The sequence below is a fragment of the Acanthisitta chloris genome, unplaced genomic scaffold (genome assembly GCF_000695815.1).
Source record: "Acanthisitta chloris isolate BGI_N310 unplaced genomic scaffold, ASM69581v1 scaffold19623, whole genome shotgun sequence".
In the NCBI taxonomy this organism is placed as follows: domain Eukaryota; kingdom Metazoa; phylum Chordata; class Aves; order Passeriformes; family Acanthisittidae; genus Acanthisitta; species Acanthisitta chloris.
In genome coordinates this window covers 27,336-50,669 of record NW_008665664.1, presented here as the reverse complement: position 1 = coordinate 50,669, position 23,334 = coordinate 27,336, and the positions used below count along the sequence as shown (strand labels likewise).

At 36.1% G+C, this 23,334-nt stretch overlaps 1 protein-coding gene across 1 annotated transcript in view; it reads left to right on the top strand.

Annotated features, from left to right (window-relative positions):
• Positions 1-284: 284 nt before the first annotated feature.
• Positions 285-23,334, top strand: part of LOC103799518 (metastasis-associated protein MTA3-like) — a gene marked incomplete at both ends in the record, with an annotated part of 34,058 nt that continues 11,008 nt past the window's right edge. Inside the window, 7 exons of the mRNA XM_009071845.1 lie at positions 285-395; positions 5,722-5,910; positions 11,291-11,365; positions 15,862-15,920; positions 18,432-18,556; positions 19,787-19,938; positions 20,423-20,645. Coding sequence (XP_009070093.1) covers positions 285-395; positions 5,722-5,910; positions 11,291-11,365; positions 15,862-15,920; positions 18,432-18,556; positions 19,787-19,938; positions 20,423-20,645 — 934 coding nt within the window. The remainder of the gene's footprint in view (positions 396-5,721; positions 5,911-11,290; positions 11,366-15,861; positions 15,921-18,431; positions 18,557-19,786; positions 19,939-20,422; positions 20,646-23,334) is intronic.

The window sequence follows — 23,334 nt, the reverse complement described above, 5'->3', positions numbered from 1 at the left end:
CTTCATAATTAATAAAATGTCAGTCAATTTAAAAGTTGCTACATTAGAATTCTCTGAGTATCTTTTGTTTCTGTGCTGTTGTTCTTACATGTACACTGCTACTTTTGGGGGAAGAAGGTCAGAGTGCTGCAATGTTTAGTGAGTTGTTCTTTGTTAGCAAAGGTCTGAAATCTTAAGAGCAACAATATGTGGCTTCTGGTTTTAAAAGGACACATTTATAGATATGGCGTAGTCTGACAATAAAAAAGAGATGACATCTTTCTGTGTATTTTTACTGTCTGTTTCTCTGTTGTAGTGCGGTTGGCACATTTGCTCGAGCATTGGACTGCAGTAGTTCTGTGAGGCAACCTAGTTTACACATGAGTGCAGCTGCTGCTTCCCGAGACATCACACTGGTAGGTGGCTTCTTAAAAACCCTACAACTTCTGTATCTGTGAATTCAACACTGTCTATTACTCCAGAGTCCCCGTCCTCCATCTGTTGCCCTTAAAATACCTGCATGCAAGGGGTGCGTGTGTGGTAGAAAATCCTGTGTGTTTCTTGTAAGCTCACTGGTACTGCCCTTCTAATCATACTGTAAATCACTTGACTTTAGTTGTGATAATTTGCACAGCAGAATGGATAATGCACATTGTATAGGGAGTCATTCAGTGTAATTGAGCAACAGTGTGATTCAAAGTATGTTGTAATAAAGCTGATGGAAAATAGTATAGATAATACTTTTTACTTACTAGATGTGTATGTCATCAAGTTTTCTAAAGGATAAGCAATCTGACTTTGTAAACATATTTTTGAAGAACATTATAATTAGCATATTCTTACTATGTTTCCTTAGTTTGTTAAAGTATTCACTGCATCTTTTAGAAAAAGTTAAAAACATATTGATTACAGGCTAAAGGTTTGTCTCTGTATATTCATATTAGCTAAGATGACAAGATGTGCCACAGTAATAAAACTGTGCCAGCAAAACTATGTGAGAAGAAAAAATATTAGTGTTTTATACAATCAAGTTTAGTATTTTAAGTATTTGTGTACAGACTCACCAGACTAGTAGAAGCTATTCCTCAGATACTGGAGTATTCGAACTAGAGGGCACTGGATAAAACTAACAGATCAGTTTGAAATCATAGAATCAACCAGGTTGGAAGAGACCTCAAGGATCATCGAGTCCAACCCTACCGTGGTCACTAGACCATGGCACTAAGTGCCACATCCAGTCTCGGCTTGAAAACCTCCAGGGATGGTGAATCCACCACCCCCCTGGGCAGCACATTCCAATGCCTGACTACTCTCTCTGTAAAAAATCTCTTCCTAATATCCAACCAAAACCTCCCCTTGCAGAGCTGGAGTCTGTGCCCTCTGGTCCTGCTGCTGGTTGCCTGGGAGAAGAGACCAACCCCCACCCGACTACAACCTCCTTTCAGGGAGTTGTAGATAAGGTCTCCCCTGAGCCTCCTCTTCTCCAGGCTAAACACCCCCAGCTCCCTCAGCCTCTCCTCATGGCACTTGTGCTCGAGTCCCTTCACCAGCCTTGTTGCTCTTCTCTGGACCTGCTCCAGCACCTCAATATCCTTCCTGAACTGAGGGGCCCAGAACTGTTAAGGCACTGGATAAAGTGCGTAGAGAACTCCTGGAATTTAGTTACACATAATTTTGTGGGAACAGGTAGTGTACCAGGAGGTTAAAAAGAGGGGTTAGAAAAATTATGGACCACAGGCAGAGATGTGCCATCTAAACTTCCTAATTCCCAAGGTTTGTGGATGACAGTTGATGAAAAGAAAATTGACCTCAGACTGTGATTAGACTTACCTGCATATGTTCTTAATGTAACATTCCTTGATCCTGCTGTAAGAGACAGAATGCTTGGCTAGATGGATGACTGGTCTGATTCAGTAGGGCACTTCTTATATTCCAGATAATATTTTATCTCATGAGTATGGTGAGAATAATATCTCATTAGTATGATGAGAAATATATTTAATTTATTACCTTTTGCAGTGTATTCAAAGGCTATTGAAGAGGAAACTGATTCAGTCTGAACTATGATAGTAAAAGCAGTGGCAAAATGTAACTTTCTCGGTAATACTCAAAATGAGCTTTCTATTTCACACTTGCTGAGAACTTTACGAACACAATTCTGTTCACATTAAATGCTTTATTTCTTTCATCAGAATAGTTCTTTAACTTTTTTAATTTTCTTGAGATTTTGTTGGATTAAGAATTTCTAATAAATTTCACATACTGCATATCCTTCTTACTGTCTTTGGTGATTAATAGAATAGATTCATCCTTACAGCAATTTCTTGTTTGAAAGTACATGTACGATGCTGCTAATAAAGGGATACTTTTAGTGTTTGAGTGCCATATAAATGTTTCTCCATTGCAAATGATCCATTTAGTTCCATTACACTTAATGAAAGGCATATCTTATAATGAGACACCAGAGGAGCCATCCCAGGCTTAATTATTGTGTCTGTCTTCTTCTCATTTTCCTAGCCCCTCAGCTTTTTAAAACCTTGCTCTTCTGCTTTTTGGCAATGTACTTTCTTCTAAGTTGAGAAAGGACATATTTGTCATTATAACAGTTACTTTTTCAGACATTCCCATGTTAATTGGGAGTGTGTTTTCAGCAACAGTTAAAGTTTAGTACAGACATTTGCAGAACTTGTAGTGTTATTTATGCTTTGGAAGGGATGTAGGTGCATAACACTAAGAAAGTTATACTATCTATATTGTTAATGCAAGGGCAGATAACCTTTGCAGCTGGAGTGCTATTAATGGGATTTCTGTATACCACACCTGTGGCTTTCTAGTATTCCTAATTAGTTGTTCAATCAGAGAGAGCTGTAAACAGACTGATATTGAAAAAAGGCGTAGATTATAAACATGAATAAATTCAGGGTGGAGGTACACATTAGGGAGGTCTTGCAGCTCAACAGCAAGTGAGAGGTTACATTCAGGTTTCCTTATTTTGAAACATGGGGAAGGTAATGAGACAAGGCTGGAAACTACCAGAGCTTTCAGAAAACCCTCCTGAAAACATGAAACAATGTGCATCTTCGTTCTTAGATGAGGCAAATGTGCTTGGCTTAGTGATAAAGACTTGTGAGACAAACTACCAACTGCAGCTTGCATTTCTGGCCTTCTCAGAGGCAGTGTTTTATATTATAATGAAAATTGATCTCTAAGAAGTGAAAGAGTCTGGGAAGACTTTCTGTTTCAGATTGCTAAACATTACATAGTGCATATACTGACAACAAGAGCCACTTAAAGCAAAGCAGGTTGATGGAATCACTTGTTCATTGTGGTGGGCTTATCCAGAAAAGCCCATGATTCTTTACTGTAAGGACCTAAATGTGGTTTTAGACATCTCTTCAAAATGAAAAGTATGAACAGTTTTTTCCATTGCATTTTGAATGATGTCTGTCTAATGATTTTTGTATTAGACTTCCATATAGGTGGCTCCTAAGGTAAACATGCTTAAAATATTTTTGAATTATAGAGTCCATACTCTGTTTCTAGTTTGAGTGCTTTGCTGGAGACAGTTCAGTCTAGTTGATTTAATTGACTACTGAAATTGCAGCTGGTTTGGGCGCTGTGTGTTGAGGTTTGTTTGCAGCATGCTATGTCATGCCATTTTTTCCCTGCTCCATGCAGCCCTTCCTTAGCTTTTGGTGCAGTTTCTTTTTCACCTGCTTATATTTGGACTTAAAGTTCCCTCTATCTATGGAGCTAATACTTATCCTCTGGTAGGTTGCCTTGTTTGTGCAGGTCAGTATGCTCTGGCCAAGAGTTCTTAGGGAAGGGTGGTTCTTCCTCTGCCCTTCAGGCTCCTATTTGGGAGATGCAATGCCGGGTCTCCCAGCCTCCTGCTCCATAGGTATCAGGTACCCATTAGTTGTTTCTTGCTGTCCTCTGACCCTTGGGTAAAGCAGATAAAAGCAAGATACTCCAGGACGTTTTCTCTCGGCCTCCAGTGATGTCTTCAGGCTTCTCTTGCTTTTGCTACCACAGTTTACCCACTGCAGTGTGGGAATTTGATTGCAGGTGAAGGCTGGCAAACCTGCAGAAGGCAAGGAGTTATTATCAGGGAACTTGTTAGTGGTCCTCTGTCACAGAACAGCTCAGTGAAGACAACATTTATCCACAGAATTCATTGTGAATTTTTAGTAATGTCAAAAAAAGCTTTATGGAATCAGATGTTTATTACAGATGAAAAAATGAACATAAACTGAGAGCTAAATTCTGATTTATTCTCTTCTGTTGTCATTTTTAAGAAAGTTGATATCAGTGAATAGATATGGATTTAGCAGTTGCTGGGAAAATGCCCAGTGTGTACTGCTTTTCCATAAGGGCTGTAATTTAAACACAGATTTAAACATTGATAACACATCTAGTGTAAGAGTTCTGTCTTTAGACCTGGTTTACTCATTGCCTGAAGGATAAGCAATAAACCAATGATTTCAAAGTACATTCTCTAATCTGAAGATTATGGATTTTAGACATTATGTTACATATTTCCGTATTAGAATATTTCATGTTAACAATGGCTTTTCTCCAGACTGGTGAATTTGATTGAACCATAACTAAAATTGGCCAATATTAGTGACATTGCTTATTGCAGACAAAACAGTTCCAGAATCTTGTGCTTGATAGCACTTAAAGACTTACAGTGAACACTGGAGAAAGACAATAGTTACTCATAGGAGATGGTGAAAAATAGGGAGAATCCATTATTTGCGCTACATTTGTATGCAGAAGCTCAACTGGTATTGCTCTGGAATTGCTATACTGACACATAATGCAGAAATGTTCCTTCCTTGAAAGGTTTTCTTGTAAGATGAGTTTTGGGCTGTGTGAGACTTTACATGCTACAGTTACAGCTCAGCACTGTGGTGGGACAAATGGGAAGGATGGTACACAGTCACATACATTATTGCACTTTATAACTCTAATACCTCCTTCAGCACAACAACTTATGTTTGTGGTGATGGGGTCTTTTGGGACACTGAGTCAGAAAGGCTTCTTGTATTTTGCTTATTTTCCTAGTGGGTGGATTTGTTTACTTTTCATACTCCCCTTTGTGGCTTAGCAATGTGAGCTTCAGTGTTACCTGTAATGTGAAGAATGTTTTAATTTTTTTTTCTGTTTTATTCTTTTATTTTTTTGTTCTTCAGAAAGTGAATCAACCAAAGAAACCTTATTTATCTGTCTCTTCTGATGGTTTAGCAAGGGACAAAAATCCTGCTTCTTTTTCAGTATGATGACAGGGAAAACAGTAAATGTCTTCCTTCACCAGCAACGAGAATATTGAGCTCATAGATGTCTGAGCAACTGTTTAGCTACTATTTAGAGCTTCTGTTAATTGAAAATGGGCCTTCAGTCAATATATGCCACTGTCTTTATTGGGTTACTTGAAACCAATTTCTACCACCTAAAGATTCTCTAGAAATGTTTGCTAGTAATTTGCAGGAACTAATAAACTAATGTCATTTTTGGTAAAGACTTTATCAAGACATTTCCTTTCCAAATTAAGTAATAAGCAATTTATTTTCCTTATATTCCAGAACAGAAAACTATGATATCAAGATAGATTCTAAATTTAGCATTAGTTAAGGCTACTTGCTTGGCTTATAGAAAATAATACATTGAATTTGTAATAAGTGAAATGGATGACTGTCTTAGTTAAACATGTCTTTAATCTCTCCTTGTCCTTGCTAGTTTCATGCAATGGATACACTGCATAAACACAACTATGATTTGAGCAGTGCCATCAGTGTTCTAGTGCCACTAGGAGGGCCTGTCTTGTGTAGAGATGAAATGGAAGAGTGGTCAACATCAGAAGCTAGTTTATTTGAAGAGGCACTCGAAAAGTATGGCAAGGACTTCAATGACATTCGACAAGACTTTGTAAGTATGAAAATAGTACACTTTTCTGTAGCTGTGTTTTCACAGAGTGAGCATAACTGCTTTCTGTAGGTTTGGAAGGTTTAGTTAAAGGAGAAGTCTGTAAAGCTGCTATATGTAATTAACATATATATATATACATTTTATCTGATTGAAAGTCTCTGCTTTCTTGTTTGATGTCATTCAAGATGGTGACAGAGAACAATCTGTTTTATACCAGGTACGATGTCTCATGCTGGGGTGTTTCGATAAGGATTTTTACAAGGATTTTACAGGCGCATGGAAAAGTTCCAGGAACTTTGTAGAACATTTCTACAATTTCCAGTGAAATTCATTAGCAGCTACATGGCTGACTCCCCTGAGTGTTTTTGTGAAGCTGGGATTTCCTTCTATGGTTAGCAGAGAGAAATTTATAGTCAGATAGCTTTTAAAATGCACTATAGGGACTTATTTTGACATATTGGGTGTTTTGGCAGTTCTGAAAAGTAAAGGAAATATTTTCCATTATGTTCTAACTACACTGGGTTTAGTACTGAAGTGTCAGACTATAGGGCAATAAAGCTTTAACTTGCTAATTCTAATGCAGAGTAATGAAATGACATGGATTATAACACTGATTACTGGAATTGCTAGTAATTTGTCGCAATATTTTGCACATTTCATGGCGACCATTTTTCTTTCAAGGAAAAAGATTTCCTCTGTTGTACCCAGTTCAAGTTGGTCTTCATGGAAAGGTTAGGATTTGAACCAAAGGAATTCAGTTATGTAAGACTGAAGTTGACTGGAGCATTTTCACATTAATCTCATTCTACTTGACTCTGAGAGCTCAGATTTTTTTTTATTTGCAGGAGCTTGTTAATAATCTTCGTGAGGGGAAAATGGTACTGTATGGTAAATGTAGAAGTCCTTCCAAGATAGACTGTGGGACAGTGGGAGGACACTTGGCACTGAGCTTATAATCTGTCTTTCCTTCACTTTCACAGTTCTGAAATGAAACAGATAATTGAACAAAGGTGGGAAGGGAAGGCTATTGTTTTTCTGAAGAACTGACATTTTAATTGGTGTATTATATCAGTGTGCTTAATTCTGAGGTTCCCAAGGGAGAAGATGTTCACTGCATTCATGACATAAGGTTGAAAGTAGCATCATGGATGAAATATCTTTGTTCAGTTCAGGAAAATATGATTGGAAAATAATACTTTATAGAGTTTTAGAACTGAAATCTTCACATAAACTACAGTTTCTTATTACTTCTCATATAGATAAATGGCTCTCAGCTATAATTGTACAATAGTTCTGTAGCAAAGTCTTGTAACTAAGTGGTTCCTAAGATACAATATTTGGCTTTTCAAAATACTTTTCAGTTTTAGAACTGAAATCTTCACATAAACTATAGTTCCTTATTATTTCTCATGCAGATAAATGGCTCTCAGCTGTAATTGTACAATAGTTCAGTAGCAATGTCTTGCAACTAAATGGTTCCTAAGATACAATATTTGGCTTTACAAAATGCTTTAAGCATATAATACATATTTTATTGGCTGTCTGCAAGTTGAGTCCTAACACAATTTGTGACTAAGTACACCTAGGGCTTGTCTCTGGTATTTACATGGTATTTTCATTTTCTGTATAATTTCTGTGTTACATATGCAATTCTGTTGATATGCACGCATTAAAGTGATACAGTGGAGTAATGCATCACAGGAATTGCTTCTACATTTGTAATGATCAGATGCTAAATATTTGAGTGATTCCACTAGAAGCTTTTTGAAATGTTCAGACTTTATCTCAGGTATATTCATTCCTGATACCCTTACTCTTTAAATGAGTCTTCCTTCCCAAAATACAGATATTTTCCTATGCCCTCCTCCCAAAGCAAGAGACATGTACAGATCTAGAGATAGGGTTGCATAGCCTACTGAGGGCATGTTAACAATGAGTCAGAGTGCAGTAGAAATGGATGTGGGACACTAATTAAGTATAATCTTCTTTTTTTTTAGACAGGGATATTGTCTATCCTCTGTCACTTTTTTTTAATCTTTGGAAAAGTGGCATATCATTTTAAAAACATCATTAGAAGAACACCTGTTTTATATATCAATTATTATGGTACTGGTCTTGATTAAACTCTTATGTACTTTGATCATTGTGTAATCTTGGGATATCTTAATTTCCCTAGAATAATATCTATGTGTTCTCACTATGGAGCATTCTAAAAGTACAGGGATTTGAAAACAAACATTTGGTTTTAAGTAATCATAGAAAATAGTCCTTCAAGGTTTAGATTACAGATACATAAAAAGCTTCTGCAATGTGAGGTATGTATAAAGATGTAGCACCTAAGTGTGATTTTCCATGATAATACATTTATCTATTATCCTTGTCTTCAAAGGCTAGTAATTGATAAGTGTAAGTACTCTTCCATGTGTAGTAAGAACAAGGACAAAGTAAATAAGGCAGTGGTAGTGTTTGTGTGAACTTGTTTGAGTCTCCACAAAGGATCTAACGATAAAATCAAAGTCTGCAGTGCCTGAGATTAAACTCAAACCTAAGCAGTCACACAGTGATGCCACAGGACAGGCAGGACTGTCACGTTGCATGGCAGAGAGTGGTTGGTGGCAGTCTACTGAAGCAGAAGGGTTATGAGGTACCTGCCTGAGTCATCATATCCCAGAGGAGCTGCCTTTTCTGATTTGGCCCAGATTTTCAAGGCATGCAGCTGCAATTGCAGCTCTTATGTAGTAGTTCTTTAAAGGGCAGGTTCATTTACTTTTCTAGCAATTAGTAAGAACTGGCACTAGTTGATGTTCAATGTGCAGCTCAAGCATTAAGTTATAAGCACTAAATATTAGTAAGCAAGATAATTATTATAAATTAAATTGGCTAAAGGAGTTTACCTTTTTTAATAGACAGGAGAAGCTCATTTGTAATCAAATTACCAGAGTAGCCTTTGAATAATCATTTTCATCAGCTGTTGACTCATCAATTCTTAGAGGAGCTCATTTGTTTATGTTCTGCAGTCTTTAAGAATGTGTGAATCCTAATCAACCTCAACTTTATAAGCTAATTGAATTTACTTGATGTACCTGAATTACTTCACAGAGTAGTAGAATGGAAGAAGAATGAATATTTCATGTTCTCCAAATATATAACTGTTTTACTGACAGTAAGACACAGTTGTTATGCTTGTTAATTCTTAGTTTTTAATTATCAACAGTTTTCACAAATTTATGGCTATTACATTTTAGATATGGCAGGAATGGCCTTGGTTGGGAATCAAGACTTGGAACTACTTATAGAAAGCAGGAGCAAAGGTTTTCCAGCTTCAGAAAATTGTGGAAACATGCATTAAAATTACCATGTTCGTTTTAGGATACTTTATAATCCTAAATTTTTCTTGCTGCTCTGATTTGAATGGCCCATTTTTACCCTGAAAAAACAAAAGAAACTTGAATTTCCCCCTCTCTGTTTTTGTAGAGTTGATACCTTTTGCTAATTTTCTGCTGCAGAAACGTCCTGCACATGGGAATACTTACTTCTTTCAATAATAGAATTTGGCAATGAGCATACATTATTCTGTGGCTGTTCACAGATTCACTGGCAGTTCAGAGCAACCTCTGGAAAGCTCAAGTGCCTCTACAGTTTTCTGTCATTTTAAGTGTGTAGGTAAACGGAATACAGGTTACCCATACTTGGTCTGTCAAACAGGTTTTCCAAGTTTTGAATCAAAGTGTAAAAGAATTGCAGTTATTTAGTCCAAGTACCTTAATTATCTTTAATTGTAGATGCCTACAATGAGTGAGCATAATGCTGTTACAATCACAGTTAAAACAGAATAAAGTATTTTCTAAAAAAATGGCAAACATAATCTGTAGCATGAATGCATTAATAGGTGTTCAGGATGGAAAATAAATATGGACATGCTGAAATGTACTAATTGACAATGGCAGGTACTTGGGTTGACAGTGTTTCATCTGGATGGGAGAAGGAATATGGACCTAGAGACTGAGAATCAGTTCATCTGTCACCTCACACCAAACACATGTTCTTGTTACTGGCCTTTTTGGGGGCAGATTTCTCTTAAAGCATAGTTTACCTGAGAAAGTAAAAGCATTTTAGGAAATTGAATTGTGTTGCTATTTATTGGAACATCAGCATATGCATTTCTTACACTGATACTTTTGAATTAAATGCAAATGTTTGGGGATTTACACACTGTGGTACACTGCCTGAGAAAGAACTCACAGCTGAGTCTGAACATGAATACCATTTCCTGAAAGGCAGAGGTGGGACCAGACTCAGTTCCTTGAAGGATCTGCAAGCAAGCAGCATGGAAAACTAGCTATGAGCTCCTGCACACAGGGAGAGGCAGTTTGATAAAGTGTTCCTGTTATTTTAGGAGTTTAATTAAAGGTGAAGGAAACTTTTCTTTCACCTTAAGACATGTGGAAAGCCCCACAGTGGAGTGAGTAAGGTTGGAAAAAGAAGTTTCCACCCCTCTGTTTTCTGGGACTTCCTAAACATCCTCATTTCTAGAAAGCAGAGAATTTTATCCTTAATGCATACCTCTAGAAAATACCACACACAAATCAGTAATGTTTTTCCAAGTTATGAAGAAAGATTGCATGGATTTTGTACGAGAAGTATTAATTTAAGTTACAGAAAGACCTTATGGAGTTAATAGATCACCTGGTGTTAATTAAAAATTGTTGGTGTATGCTTAATTTTCTCCTCCAAACTTAAGACATTTTTATTTTACCAATGAACATCTGCACCCAAAATAAGCATCATTGTCAAATGCACCAAGTTTGGACAGAGATTTTTGTGAAATGCTCGTTGTCAGTATCACTCTGCTCAAGGTAGCATTTGTCCTTTGCATCTTTGTTTCTTGTTAGTGGTTGAGTGTATGTGGAGGTTTATGCAAAACTAGTGGTATTCTTTGAGTGCCTGAGTTATGGGACATGAAAAACTGTATCCTTTGTATTTTTTTAAGAGTAAAATTATCATGAGACTCAAGCACAGTCTTGTCAAGATGATTTCATTTAGTCCTAATGTTGTTCTCTGTCCGACACACTTTATAATAGAGATATTGCTTTCTGTGTTTCCTGATGGAAATCTGCATTAGGTTTGATCGTTGGCTTAAACAGAATAAATTACATTAATATTTGCATATGTGATATTGTAATTCTGCACACTTGTTAAATATAAGGAAAGGTTGTGTATTAATAATAATACATTTGCATATGGATTTTAATGTAGTTATTTAATATATTCAGGTGTTAGTATTTGTGTCTCGACTATACTTGATTTTAACATGTGTTTTATAAGATGTGAACATAGCATTTTCTTGGAACCACTTTAATTTGTAATAAATGTTTTTCAGCTCCCTTGGAAGTCACTGACTAGCATCATTGAGTATTATTACATGTGGAAAACCACTGACAGATACGTGCAGCAGGTAATTTAATGAGTATTTTAGCATGAACCAGTCTGAGACATTCTTAAAAAAGATGTGACCATGTTAAAGCATAAAAATGTGTTTGTGTTATTAATAAAGAAATATGGTGGGAGGCTTTAATATTTTGGGATCCAGACCAGTGGTTCTGTGCAGTTCACAGGGTGCATTGTCAAATCATCTGATGACTGCTGTACATCACATAGCTGTGAAGAGCTTTTAAAACCATTTGTATTGTATGCTAGTTTGAAGCAATGGGATTCTTGGTTCCTACTGCAGTATGGGATAAGAAGGAAATGGGCTGCAGAGCAAATGCTTTAGGCTGTGAAGATGTGCATGGGACAGAAGGAAAAACACATAGTGCTAAAGTGGCAGCTAATGTTATGAATCTTTTGTTGGTACTCCCTGACAAAACATTTCTTTAACATTATGACTATTTAAAAACAAAATTGAAACTATACTGCACACAGTGGATGTGTTCATTGTTCTGTTTGAATGTTCAATTGTTTGGGTTGTTCTTGAGCAGAAACATGGTAAGATTGTATTGGGTACCAATACTGGGATATTTGTATCAGGTTTAGGCAAAATTTCAGTTTGGTGCTTTTTCTATATTGCACTCTTTATACATTTACTCCTTGGTTTAGTTATACAGAATACTTTCAAATCCACCATTTTTATTTCTGATTTAATGTTTAAGTTTGTAGCTGCTTTACTTGCTGTATAATTAGTAGCAATGTTATGAGCAGCATGTTGAAAATAATTTTTAGCTGTAATAACTACAGTTGTATTGTTAGATGGATCGTTGGAGTTGTTCCAAATGAAGTGTGTCAGAAGGATGATTGCTTCAGGTTGTTTTGGTTTATTTGAAAGTGTTCCTACATCATCTTATTAGGGTGTGGAAAGTAAGGGAAAAGTCTTTTACCACATAGTAGAGTCTTGGACTATCACTAGAACCTTTTAGTTCCATGAATAATACAACTAGGAAATAACATGTTCTGTAATAGCAGCATGTTTTTCTGGGTTTGTCACTATTCATTTCACTTTTAACGCTTGTTTTGCACTGTTAATCTTTATCCTAGACAGCTACTGCCAGCAGAGATTTGCTGTGCTGCATGTCAGCTCTTAAGGACTGGCCAACAGATTATCTTTAAGAATCAGATAAAAAGATTTTATTCATACTGAAAGCTGTGGAATAAGGATAAATTGAAGTGCAAATTGTCTTTTGTCAAGACTTAGGAGGCTCAGAAATGGATCTTTCATGTGAATTTTTTTCTGAAATACTTGCTCTGGAATAGTTGGCAAAAGACTAAGATTCTCTTTTTAAAGTTCACTAGGGCTCTATTATGATTCAATTGCTACAATGATCAAGGTGTGTGGTGTATTGAGATTGCATATCCCTTCACAGGATTAGGTTTTTAGCCTCACACACAAGCAAAACACATAGGCTTTATGGTTATCTACGACTTGAATGCTCTTATCAGTACCTGTGTTTTGCTTTTAACTAAGTCAACTTACTACATCCTAACTCAGAACATTGCAATACACTGCAGGATTGAATCCTTTAGACATGTTCTTTCAGGGTCACATATATGATCATCAATAACAAAACCAGTGGAGACCAAATACCTTACTTTTATCCTGGTTAACATTTCTGTTATCCTTTTGAACTGAAGATCAGAACTTCATCCTGCCCTTGTTTAGTTTGTCCTGGAATGGTAAAATAATATAGTTCAATAAAAGCAATATCTGTAGGGCTTTTTCCCCCACCAGAACAGGCTGTGATAATTGAATGTGTTTCAGGGAGAAAATATGTTCAGTAAGTGGCAATTTCAGAGTCATCATTCTCTGTGTATCTTGCTTGAGTGGTAGGGTAGCTTGTGGGACTGGGAAAACAAAAAGGTCAATGTACATACTTGAATCCTAGGCATAAAAGACAGTCTCTGAATTCTAGATTGATGTGATTTAATATGAAAATTTTATCTTTAGTTATCTTTATTTCTTTGCATGAGTTGGCATTGTATCAGGCATAAGAAAGCTTTCCTTTTCATAATTGCTACTAAATGTTATTCTTGCTAGGTAGCTAAAGTCTGTAAGACCTGTTTGAAGTACTGTTTAATATGTAAATTACTTTTTTTTTTCAGGAAAAACATCTGCTCTCTTTGTTACATTGCCCCAGTGATTTATTACATTGCTCCAATGATTTGTTACAAACTGCTGTTTTGTTTCTTGTCTAAATGTTTTCAGTTTCAACTTCCATCCTTTACCAGTTTTCAGCCTCTAAATTTCAACAGGTAGAGGTTTCATCTCAGAAATTGAAACTATTGATAGTTTTGTTTCTGTATCCTTTCTTCTCTCTCAGTATTTAAAAGTTGATAGGTTAGTGTGAATTTAAGCTGCGACATGTTCTGTTGCTTTTAGAGGGTCATGTTAGCCATAGTTTAAATGTAAAAAAATATAGCTTGTACTGAAGTGTCATTGTGTGATTATTTTTTAAAGGCAGATTAGATTGCATTCCTTAAAACCCCTTGCCAGTGCTAAAAGTATGCTAAAATTTAATTAATGTGTATAGTCACTTCTCACTGACACTGTCATCAGAGCTACCTACAAATGCCTTTACATTTGACAGTGCTTCATTGTTTGACCTTTTTTGTGTTTTTCTCTTTTGCTCATGCTAGGTGTGCAGTGAGATTTACTTGTTCTATTTGTAGAATGGAGCCAGTTTGTTAGGAACCTCTGTGGAACATGTGTTACCTGCTGACTGGCAGTTTTTGCATGCTTTTTCAGGCTGAGAACAAGTTCTGTGTTGTTGGCTGTAATATGAAAAGGAAAGAGAGACAGCTGTGGAAAGCCTGTGGCCTGCTATTAAACAGAGTTCATAATTGAGAGCTCCTCTGCTGGGGCTGTGAAATGTTCTCAGGTTAAAAACTATCAGTTTATGAGACTTGGAGCATGCTACTACTGCTGCTGTTCTTTCTCCTTGCTCTTGTAAAATCTGACCCAAACAGCCAGAGCAGACAGTGTTTGCATTTTTGCTATGAGCCTCTTGAGGGGATGCCAAGCCTGGTGCTGAGGAAACACTGCAACTGCACCAGCAGTATCAAATGGAATTCACTTCTGTAACTCCAAACACAACAGCAAGTAACTGAAGAAAAGAAAATAATAAATGGAAAAGTGTTCTCCTATTCCATGGGAATTAATTAATGGTAGGATGGACTGCTTTTGTCATACAGTACTCCTTAAAGATGCAGTTTTTATAAATGAGAGTTTTGTAACTGGATGACATAGAGGCAACTTTCCAAAATGGAAAGGAGCAGCAGTTTACATGAGGAGGTTTACTCAGCCTACTGGTCTAGTAATGCTGATTAACCCTGTAACTCACCTCATGGCTCAGGCAAGAGACTCTCAGAGCAGAGTCATCTGATGATACTTTTTTCAAGGTGAGAAATATTTTTCTGGATTCTAAGCCTTGCAAAGATTGGATATAGGAAAATAGCCATATAGCAGAGAGGAGGATTGGCTGCTGTAGGAGAAATGATGGACTGAATTTTATTCACCTGATGAAGAAAAGCAGCTAATGTTGATTTTTTTTTTTTTATTGCTGGATATCAATGTGTCCCCCACCTTTTTTTTTTCATTTCCTCTGTAATGAAATTTCAACTCCTTTTCTCTCTCAATTTCTTTTTCCTTTTTCCCAAGTGAATAGAAATAATGTCTTGAGTACAGGAATAGCAGGGAAATATTCTTTTTTCTTCATCTTTTACATACAGACAGATGTTTCAGATAACCTATAGACATCTGAAATCTATTTCTTGTGCCATTGCTGAAAAAACAGTCATCTTAGTTACTTGTATAGTATGTGGAAATAACTGAAGCTTCTCAACATTTTGGAAGTTGGTAATACTGCCTTGAATGCAACATGGTTTGAGTTTGTTCCAAGTATGAAGAAAATCATAATTTAGTAAATTCAGAGACTGTCTTGATAATAGTGTAGCTATCCTGCTGCTACAGTGTTCCTGAGCTACAGGTTTAATGGCATGTAATGGAAGTAGGTGCTAAGTTACTTCTAACAGTCAGTGGACTTAGCTGTTCCTTCTACTGCTTATAAAATACCAGCCTTGGGCTGGACAGAGCACACCAGAAGTATTGAGTTACATCACTGATGAGGAGCTCCTCATGTGCAATTTAATTCATTTATTTTCTACTTATTCTGCAATAAGGGTTAGCCACCATGTCATACATGTTTATGTAGATGTAATTTATGTCAGTTGTAGTTGTCATTTTTACATTTTTGTTGTCGTACGTGTGGCCTGTGATTTTTCCTGGAAAGGACTAAAAGTTGAGAACTAGTTTATCATGGTTCTTAGCTTGTAGACTTCTACATTTATTTTGGAGCCAGTTGTGAAATCACAAAATAGAAATAATTTCAAGATGGATTGTGTGCAGTTTTACAAAATCTCATACTTTAATAAAATGTTTTAATGTGTTAATTTTTCATCTAGAAACGTCTGAAAGCTGCTGAAGCAGAAAGTAAATTGAAACAAGTATACATCCCCACCTAGTGAGTATAACAACAAAGTCATTTTTTTGAATAATATACAGGTAAAATTGAAATAGCAACATGCAGTTACATGCATATTATTTTCCTAGTCATCTCTTTAATAGTTATTTTCATAGTATTTGTTATATACAGAGGCATAATTGGAAGATGCTACAAACTCTTGTCATAAGTAAAACCTTCATACTTAACTGAGCCCTTTGACTTTCAAACTGCCTGTCTGGAACAGGGAGAAGTTTTACAAAAGGTTATTGAGTGCTACACTTCTCACATGCAAGGAGAGCCTTAGCCTTTGAAAAGCAGTTTTTTCAGAATAATCAGTTCTGAATCCCTATAGCACAACATCTCATATTTGTATAAATGCAATATTTCAAAATTGAAGCAGTTGCTAATGTAGTTACATAAAAATCAAATAATTTCCTGTTACAGTTTTATCTTGCTGATAAAGTCAGTTCTTCAGCTGGAGACAAGAGTTGTTCTGGCTATAAATTAAAGGCAGCACACAGCCACAAATCTTTTATCTTTGAACAAGCCCTATTAATGCAGTCTTGTTTTCTTCTGAGGGGTTTTTAATCTGTTGGGACTTTTTAGATTTAAACTCAAATCTGTATCTGCTTTTGTTAGCATGTAGTATACAGAAACAAGACATAATCCCTCATTCATATTCATAATTTCCTCAAGATTATGAAAAGAGAAAGGATTACAGATGACTCTTTTTAAGTTTTCTGTATATTCAGTTTACATATATGTGAGGTTCCCAGTGTTATGAATGTTTGTATAACAGAAAACTGGAATACCAAAGGAAGTACTTTGCAAGGCTTTTTGATGACTTGTATAAATTGCATACAATAGATCTTCATTTCCATCTTTCATACAGGCTTTTCTCTCTTGAACAGATGTAATATTGCAAACAGCTGAATGTTAAATCAATTATTTTAATCTCTTATCTGAAGAAATTTTGTGAAGCTTGAAGCTCATATCTCTAATAGCTGAAAATTCTAGTTATGAGTGTTCCCTAGCCCTCTCAAAGAAGTGGCTGCTTTAGGAAAACCATAAGGTGCTAATTCTTTACATAATGCTATTTCAATTTTGTCTGCATGGACCAAAGAAATTACTCATGATTTTTGCCAATATGTTCACAGTTGGGACTAGCTGCATTGGATAACAAAACATGTTTTGATATGTGGGATTTTTGTGCTTTAATCTTACTGTCTGTCTGTTGCCTCCATTTCAAGGCAAAATCTCTAGTCAACACTAAGAGAATGGTAGGACTTCTCATGTATTTTGATAACTGTGCAGTCTGGAGTGGTCCCAAGCAAGTGGATCACTAATGCTCTGCTTCAAGACTGATTTATTGCATTTGAAATCTGAGCAGAATGATTCTCAGAGCTGAGTACCTTTTTGAACTTGATCATAAGGTGTTTCTTGTAAAAGCCAGGTTCTGTCCTCAGTACCAGACTGTCCCCTTCAATTCATGGCTTTTCTGGAAGGTATCTAAGCAACAGATCACAGTGTGGGAGATTTAATTGTCTCTTGATCCTTTCCCTTGTACTTTGAGCCTAAGGTACTTGATAAAGAGTATGTGGAAATTATGTCTCTTGCTGGATGTAGTGAAAAAGGAGAAGGCAGGAGACAGACTTCTTGGCATTTGCAGTAGAGACTTGATACAGCAAAGGTTTCTTCAGTTAGTCATTTTAATGAATCTTGAATATATTTGATGCTATCTAAAGTAACAGTTAATCATCTTAGGAATCAATGTATCTAGACTTGCATTGTATTGAGGTAATTAACACTCACAAAATTGGAGCTTAATAACTAAGTTATTAATCTAATGAGGAGTATATTCAGTTTCAATTAACTGACCTGTAAAGTCCTATTTCACTGAAGGATTAGTAGTAACAATAATAATATAGTATAATAATATTTTAAAAGCCAAACAGTAATATCCAAAGCTAGTTATTCAGCCTTCTCAGAGAGGCAGTAGTTTAGGATAGAATCCAGACAGAACATCTTGATATTATATGGGCAAGCTTTGCCAGGATTATAAGGTAGTCGGAAGGTGTGTGAAGCTGTTTGACCCTCTTCAAGGTTGGACAGCCTTGTAGTATTACAGGCAGTGTTACTACTCTTAGTTGTTATACTCCACCCAAAGTCCAGCCTCAACTTCTAAAGCCTCATCCGTTGACTAGAACCACCTTCTTAAAGTCTGTGCTGTGTCAGACTTTTGTTAATGCTTTGAGACTTGGTCTTTTACTAGCTTGCCAAGTAATTTAGACCATGTGAGCACACTAAAGATCTGTAAATTGGAGTATCAGAGCAGTATCAGAGCAGCTCTTTACATAGCAAGTCTCTTACAATGCTTAAAATACTAAAGCAAAAAAATTAGTCTTGTTTAGAGCAGATTTTATAGATATTGTCAATGCATGTCAGAATTTCAGAATTATGTTGCTTTCATGTTGAGTAACCAATTAGTAAAATCACATTTTGAAAAAAAATTTCTTTTTACATTTCAAGCAATAAACCAAATCCCAATCAAATATCCAGCAACAATGGGAAACCTGCTGCAGTCAATGGAGCAATGGGAGCCTCTTACCAGGCACAGGCCTCAGTAATAGGTCGGGCTTGTGAAAGCTGCTATAGTAAGTAAATTATTTTTTTTTTAATAATTCAAGCGTTTGGGCTAATCTCAATATGTGCTATTTTCTAAAAACAAATTTATGTACTTTTGTTTGCCTGCTATGAGGATAATTTTCAGTTACTTGCATGGCAGAAATAACTTTAAAATTAGAGCCGCCTTCGGTACATTAACTAAATGTCAATATTCAAATCTATGATTTTTTTAAACAATTCAGAAAATGCAGAAAGTTTAAGTCACATAATATGATGGCCCCAATATGTTATTTCTTTACCTTCAGAATGCTAAATACAATATTTTTTTTTGTTCTGTAAGGCTGCAGGGATTTTGAGCTGGTTTTTTTGTGTTTTGTTGGTTTGGGGGGGGTTCCCCTCTTTTGTTGTTCTTGGAAGGCAAATGGAGGGCATGTTGTTTTTTCCAGTATTTATGTGCTTCTGATAATTCTTGTTGGACTTATTGAAATATCAGACTTCTACATAGGTTATATGAGAGTAGATAGAATAAAATCCAGAAATTGAAAAAATTGACAAGGCCTGCCGTTATGAGATCTCTTTGCTTAGCATTCTTGTTGCTGCCTGTCTCTTAAACAGCAATTAAATTAAAACCATATTTTGTATATACAGCATTCCAGTTCTATACTTTGCTGTTTTTCACATCACATTTTTAATGAATAGTTTTCTTGTGAAAGATTGCAAAAAGAAAAGAAAAAATGTTAAATTAGTGTTTCTTTCTGGGTTTCCACATGCACAAGATAGAAGTACATATGTATCTTCAAGGTCAATAGAGGATGTGCTTGTCATTTTCCAATAAGGATCTTGATTTATAAGTACTCATTTTGCATGACTTGTACAAGAAAAAAGCCTAGCAGGTCTCAAGTAATTCTAATAAGTAACAAGCAACTTAATAAGCCTGTCTTCCAGGATAAGATTAGAAGTAGTGGGGTGGGTTTTTTGGTAGTCCCCTGGAAGAAAATCTCTTCTTGGTAATACAGAGCCCCTAGTTTTGGAATTAATTATGGAAGTATTTCCAAAATTTCCATTTGGAGTTGGCTTCTGTGGTGCTTTTGTAAAAAAATAAAGCAACTGCTCTTGTCAAATGTATTGAAGATTTTTCCATACAATGCTCTTATATTGCCACGTATCACAGCCATCTATAGCCATCTGTTACAGCATTTGGATGTATTGTATTAAATGTAGCATGCACCAGTTCACCTGTGCTGTTTTCTCCTCCTTAGCTCCACAGTCTCACCAGTGGTACTCTTGGGGCCCTCCCAATATGCAGTGTAGGTTGTGTGCATCTTGCTGGATTTACTGGAAGAAATATGGTGGCCTGAAAATGCCCACACAGACAGATGAAGATAAACTGTCTTCCAGCCAACCTACAGAGGTAGGATTGTGTAGACAGACTTTCCTAAAATAAAACATGGTGCTTTAACGAGTTGTGATTTAAATGTTTAATGGAAAGGGCTTTTTCTATGTATGTGTTCAACTTTGGTATTACAAAACTCAATGTGTTAATCCTTTCCATGTGTTAAGTAGAACTGGACAGTGTGCAGGCCCTGCCATGTCTTTATTTGACTAGTGCTTAGGTAAACAGACATCAGCCTCATGCATTTTCAGTGGACAAATGGTGTGTTATCTATGAACTGTTAAATTGACTATAAGATAGTATCTTACCTAGAATTGCATTATATATCCATTCTCAATATTGAGTTCCCTACTCAGTATTTTACAGCTTCCTACACAGATCCCAGTTTCTTTTATAGTACTTATGCATGTTATTTGATTAGCCTTGTGAATTAATCCAAATTGTGGATATTTTAATGCCGTGGTTCAGAAGTATAATGATTTTTTTTGGTTTCTTTTTCTAGGAGTCGCATGTCAGAACTCACATGTCCCGTCAGGCCACGCAAGGAATTCCAGTTCGTAACACTGGAAGTCCAAAGTCAGCAGTGAAAACACGTCAAGCTTTCTTTCTTCACACGACGTGTTGGACAAAACTGGCCCGTCAGGTCTGCAAAAATACCCTCCGGCTGCGGCAGGCAGCAAGACGTCCCTTTGTCCCTATTAACTGTGCTGCCATTAAGGCAGAATGTAAGATGTTTTTTTAATTCTTAGTTCTGTGTGCTGTGCTTCCCACCCATTTTTGTCTTTTAATTTTATTTTCTTTTTCAATAAACATATCTTGTCTATACACTTTTTTGCTTTTCATTTTATTTTCATTTGTCCAGCATATCACCCACACGTTGGATAAAGTCTGGCTGCCTTGAACAGATCTTAGGCTGGGGGAACATTTCTAATTAATTAACTATCGCATTCGCTTACAAAAATTGTCATTAACAAAATTGGGGGGCAGAAAGGGGAAATAAGGCCATGACATAAAAAAACATACTTTCTATGAGGCAATGTGAAAGAAATTTGCTTCTATATTGTTCATTTTTTCTTTTGCTGACCAGAAAGTAGAGGTCTGTACATGCTGTACTTTTTCTGAGTGGGATTAGTCAAAGGATCAGGAGCTGGGGATGCATAAATATTTCATGTGGTGTGTAATACAGCCCTTTGTTACTGTGATGATCAGATGGTGGTGATAGGCATGTTTATTGTTACATCATAGTTGCATCATTTTGATTTTGTCTGTTACAGTTTTAAATAAAATTCTCTTTTCCCTTGTTATTTTATAGCCAAAATATAAATAAGTGATGAATTTACTAGTAGTATGACAAAAGATTATGAGTTGTTGCAGATAGCAACAGTAAGTCTCTTCGCATACGTAAATTCTGCTGCAAAGTTACTGAGTATTTCAACAGTATTTGGATCTGCATTGAGCATGTTGTTTGACTCTTCAGTCTGATTATGCTTCCAAGTCTTCCATAGATGCAATTCTTGGAGCAGATGCTTGGTATTCCAAGATGAGCCATGCTAGCTCATCATACTGTCAATTGTACTAGAATTGAAGAGACCTTCTTAGGATGTTAGATCTTGGGTTTATAACCATGTTTACTAGAGTGATGCTAAATGTTTTCCCAGTATATTTAGCTGGGATGCTGATTATGTCAGTGTTGATTATAAGAAATGTACTCCATAGTGGCTTAAAATCTGATTTTCAGTAATTATTTTCCCTTTTATGTACTTTAACACCAGCCATTATTCACATGCAAACTCTTCACCTACTTGTGCAGTCATACAAAACTTGGTGAATATTTCTGTTCATTGTTCTTATCTGATTTTGTAGTTGTCGTTTTGGCTGTTTTCTTCCTGCTTTTAAGTCTATGCAAGTCAGGAGCATCTTTCAGATTTAAGGAAGAAGTATGTCTAAGGCTGGACTAGGATTATATTTTTAATCCTCATTCCAAATTAAAGGTTACTTTCTGAGAGGAAAGCATTGTGCACTTAAATTTATGTTTCTGCTGAATCACAGAGGAAAATTTTAGAAGTTAACTTGAACCTTGAATCTTTTTTTCCATGTCCCTTTTTCTTCTCACATACTGCAGTAACAAAAGGACATGAAGCTTTTGTTTAAGGAAGAGAAAAAATAGAAGAAAGTAGTTTCATCCAACTGTTGTCATAGTAGAACAAGTGTTATACACAGAGTCAACTTTAAAAGAGTGGAGTGAAGCACTGAGCTTTTCACCAGGAAATAGCCATTCTTATATCACACTGGCAGTGTTTTGAGTGCTTTTTCTTTGTGTCTTTGAGTGAAAACGTGCCGCATCCGATTAACACCAAGAGCAGAGATTTTATTTTTCTTTTCTAGTCTCTGTCTATCATTATTTTTGCTTAAAGCAAATTTTGGACCTTTCAATTTGTCTCTTTGGATTCTGATGCTTTCTGATTAGACCCAACATAGATTGAAGACAAAAAATGTCAGTGTTGTTAATGCTGTTTTAACACAACATTAAATTAATTTTCTAAGGACAGAAACCAGATTACATCTCAAGTATTAACACACATTTCTGTATACACACACATACCCACATGCCCACGTACTCTGTTTCTGGCAATCTCTCTCTCTCCCTGTGGAATTGTTAAAATGCTCTTACCTGCATTGTCATTGTGATATTCTTGCTCTAGCCAAGCCTAATAAGTAAGTAAATAATAAAAATTGCTTTGTAGTTTTATTCTTGTGCTTACATTTGGTGACCTGCACTTAGTGCACTCTGTAGGTTTTAATGTTATAACTATATAAGCTCTCTTTTCCTGAAAATGTCCTGAATCCTTTTCTAAGGTTATCTTGAAGCAAGTAAATTTTATTTTTTTTTCTTTTTAAAATGAGATAATTAACAGTAATGATTTCCTATGCTGAGTCTGCTGAGTAATTGCATATTGAATGAGTGCCTGAGTTGGTACAGTCATGCTTAGATAATAACTGGCAGAGTAGCAGGTCACTCATGATGTGCTATGGCATGAGATGGTTAGGACATCCAAGAACTGATTTGGAATTTGTTTTCCACGTTAGTGTGCTGAAACGTGAATCTAGTGACTGCTTAGATGCTTTGTCAGGCTCAGATGACTCTTTCTGTGTGCCAAACCATTTCTTGAAAATGTAACTGCATTTCACATCTATATTGCATTGGGCACTACACCAACATTCAGAAACCATAAAATCTGAAGTCAGGAGGATTGGTAGGGCACTCACCCCTTCAGAAGGTTTTATACCTTCTTAGTCTTGTGCAATTTTTTGAAGTGCCAGGTTGTAAATGAAACTAATTTCCAGTTCTGAGAAAGACTGAACAAGCATGTCAGAGCTCACTCATAAAATAAATTGATTTTTGCATTCCTCCTG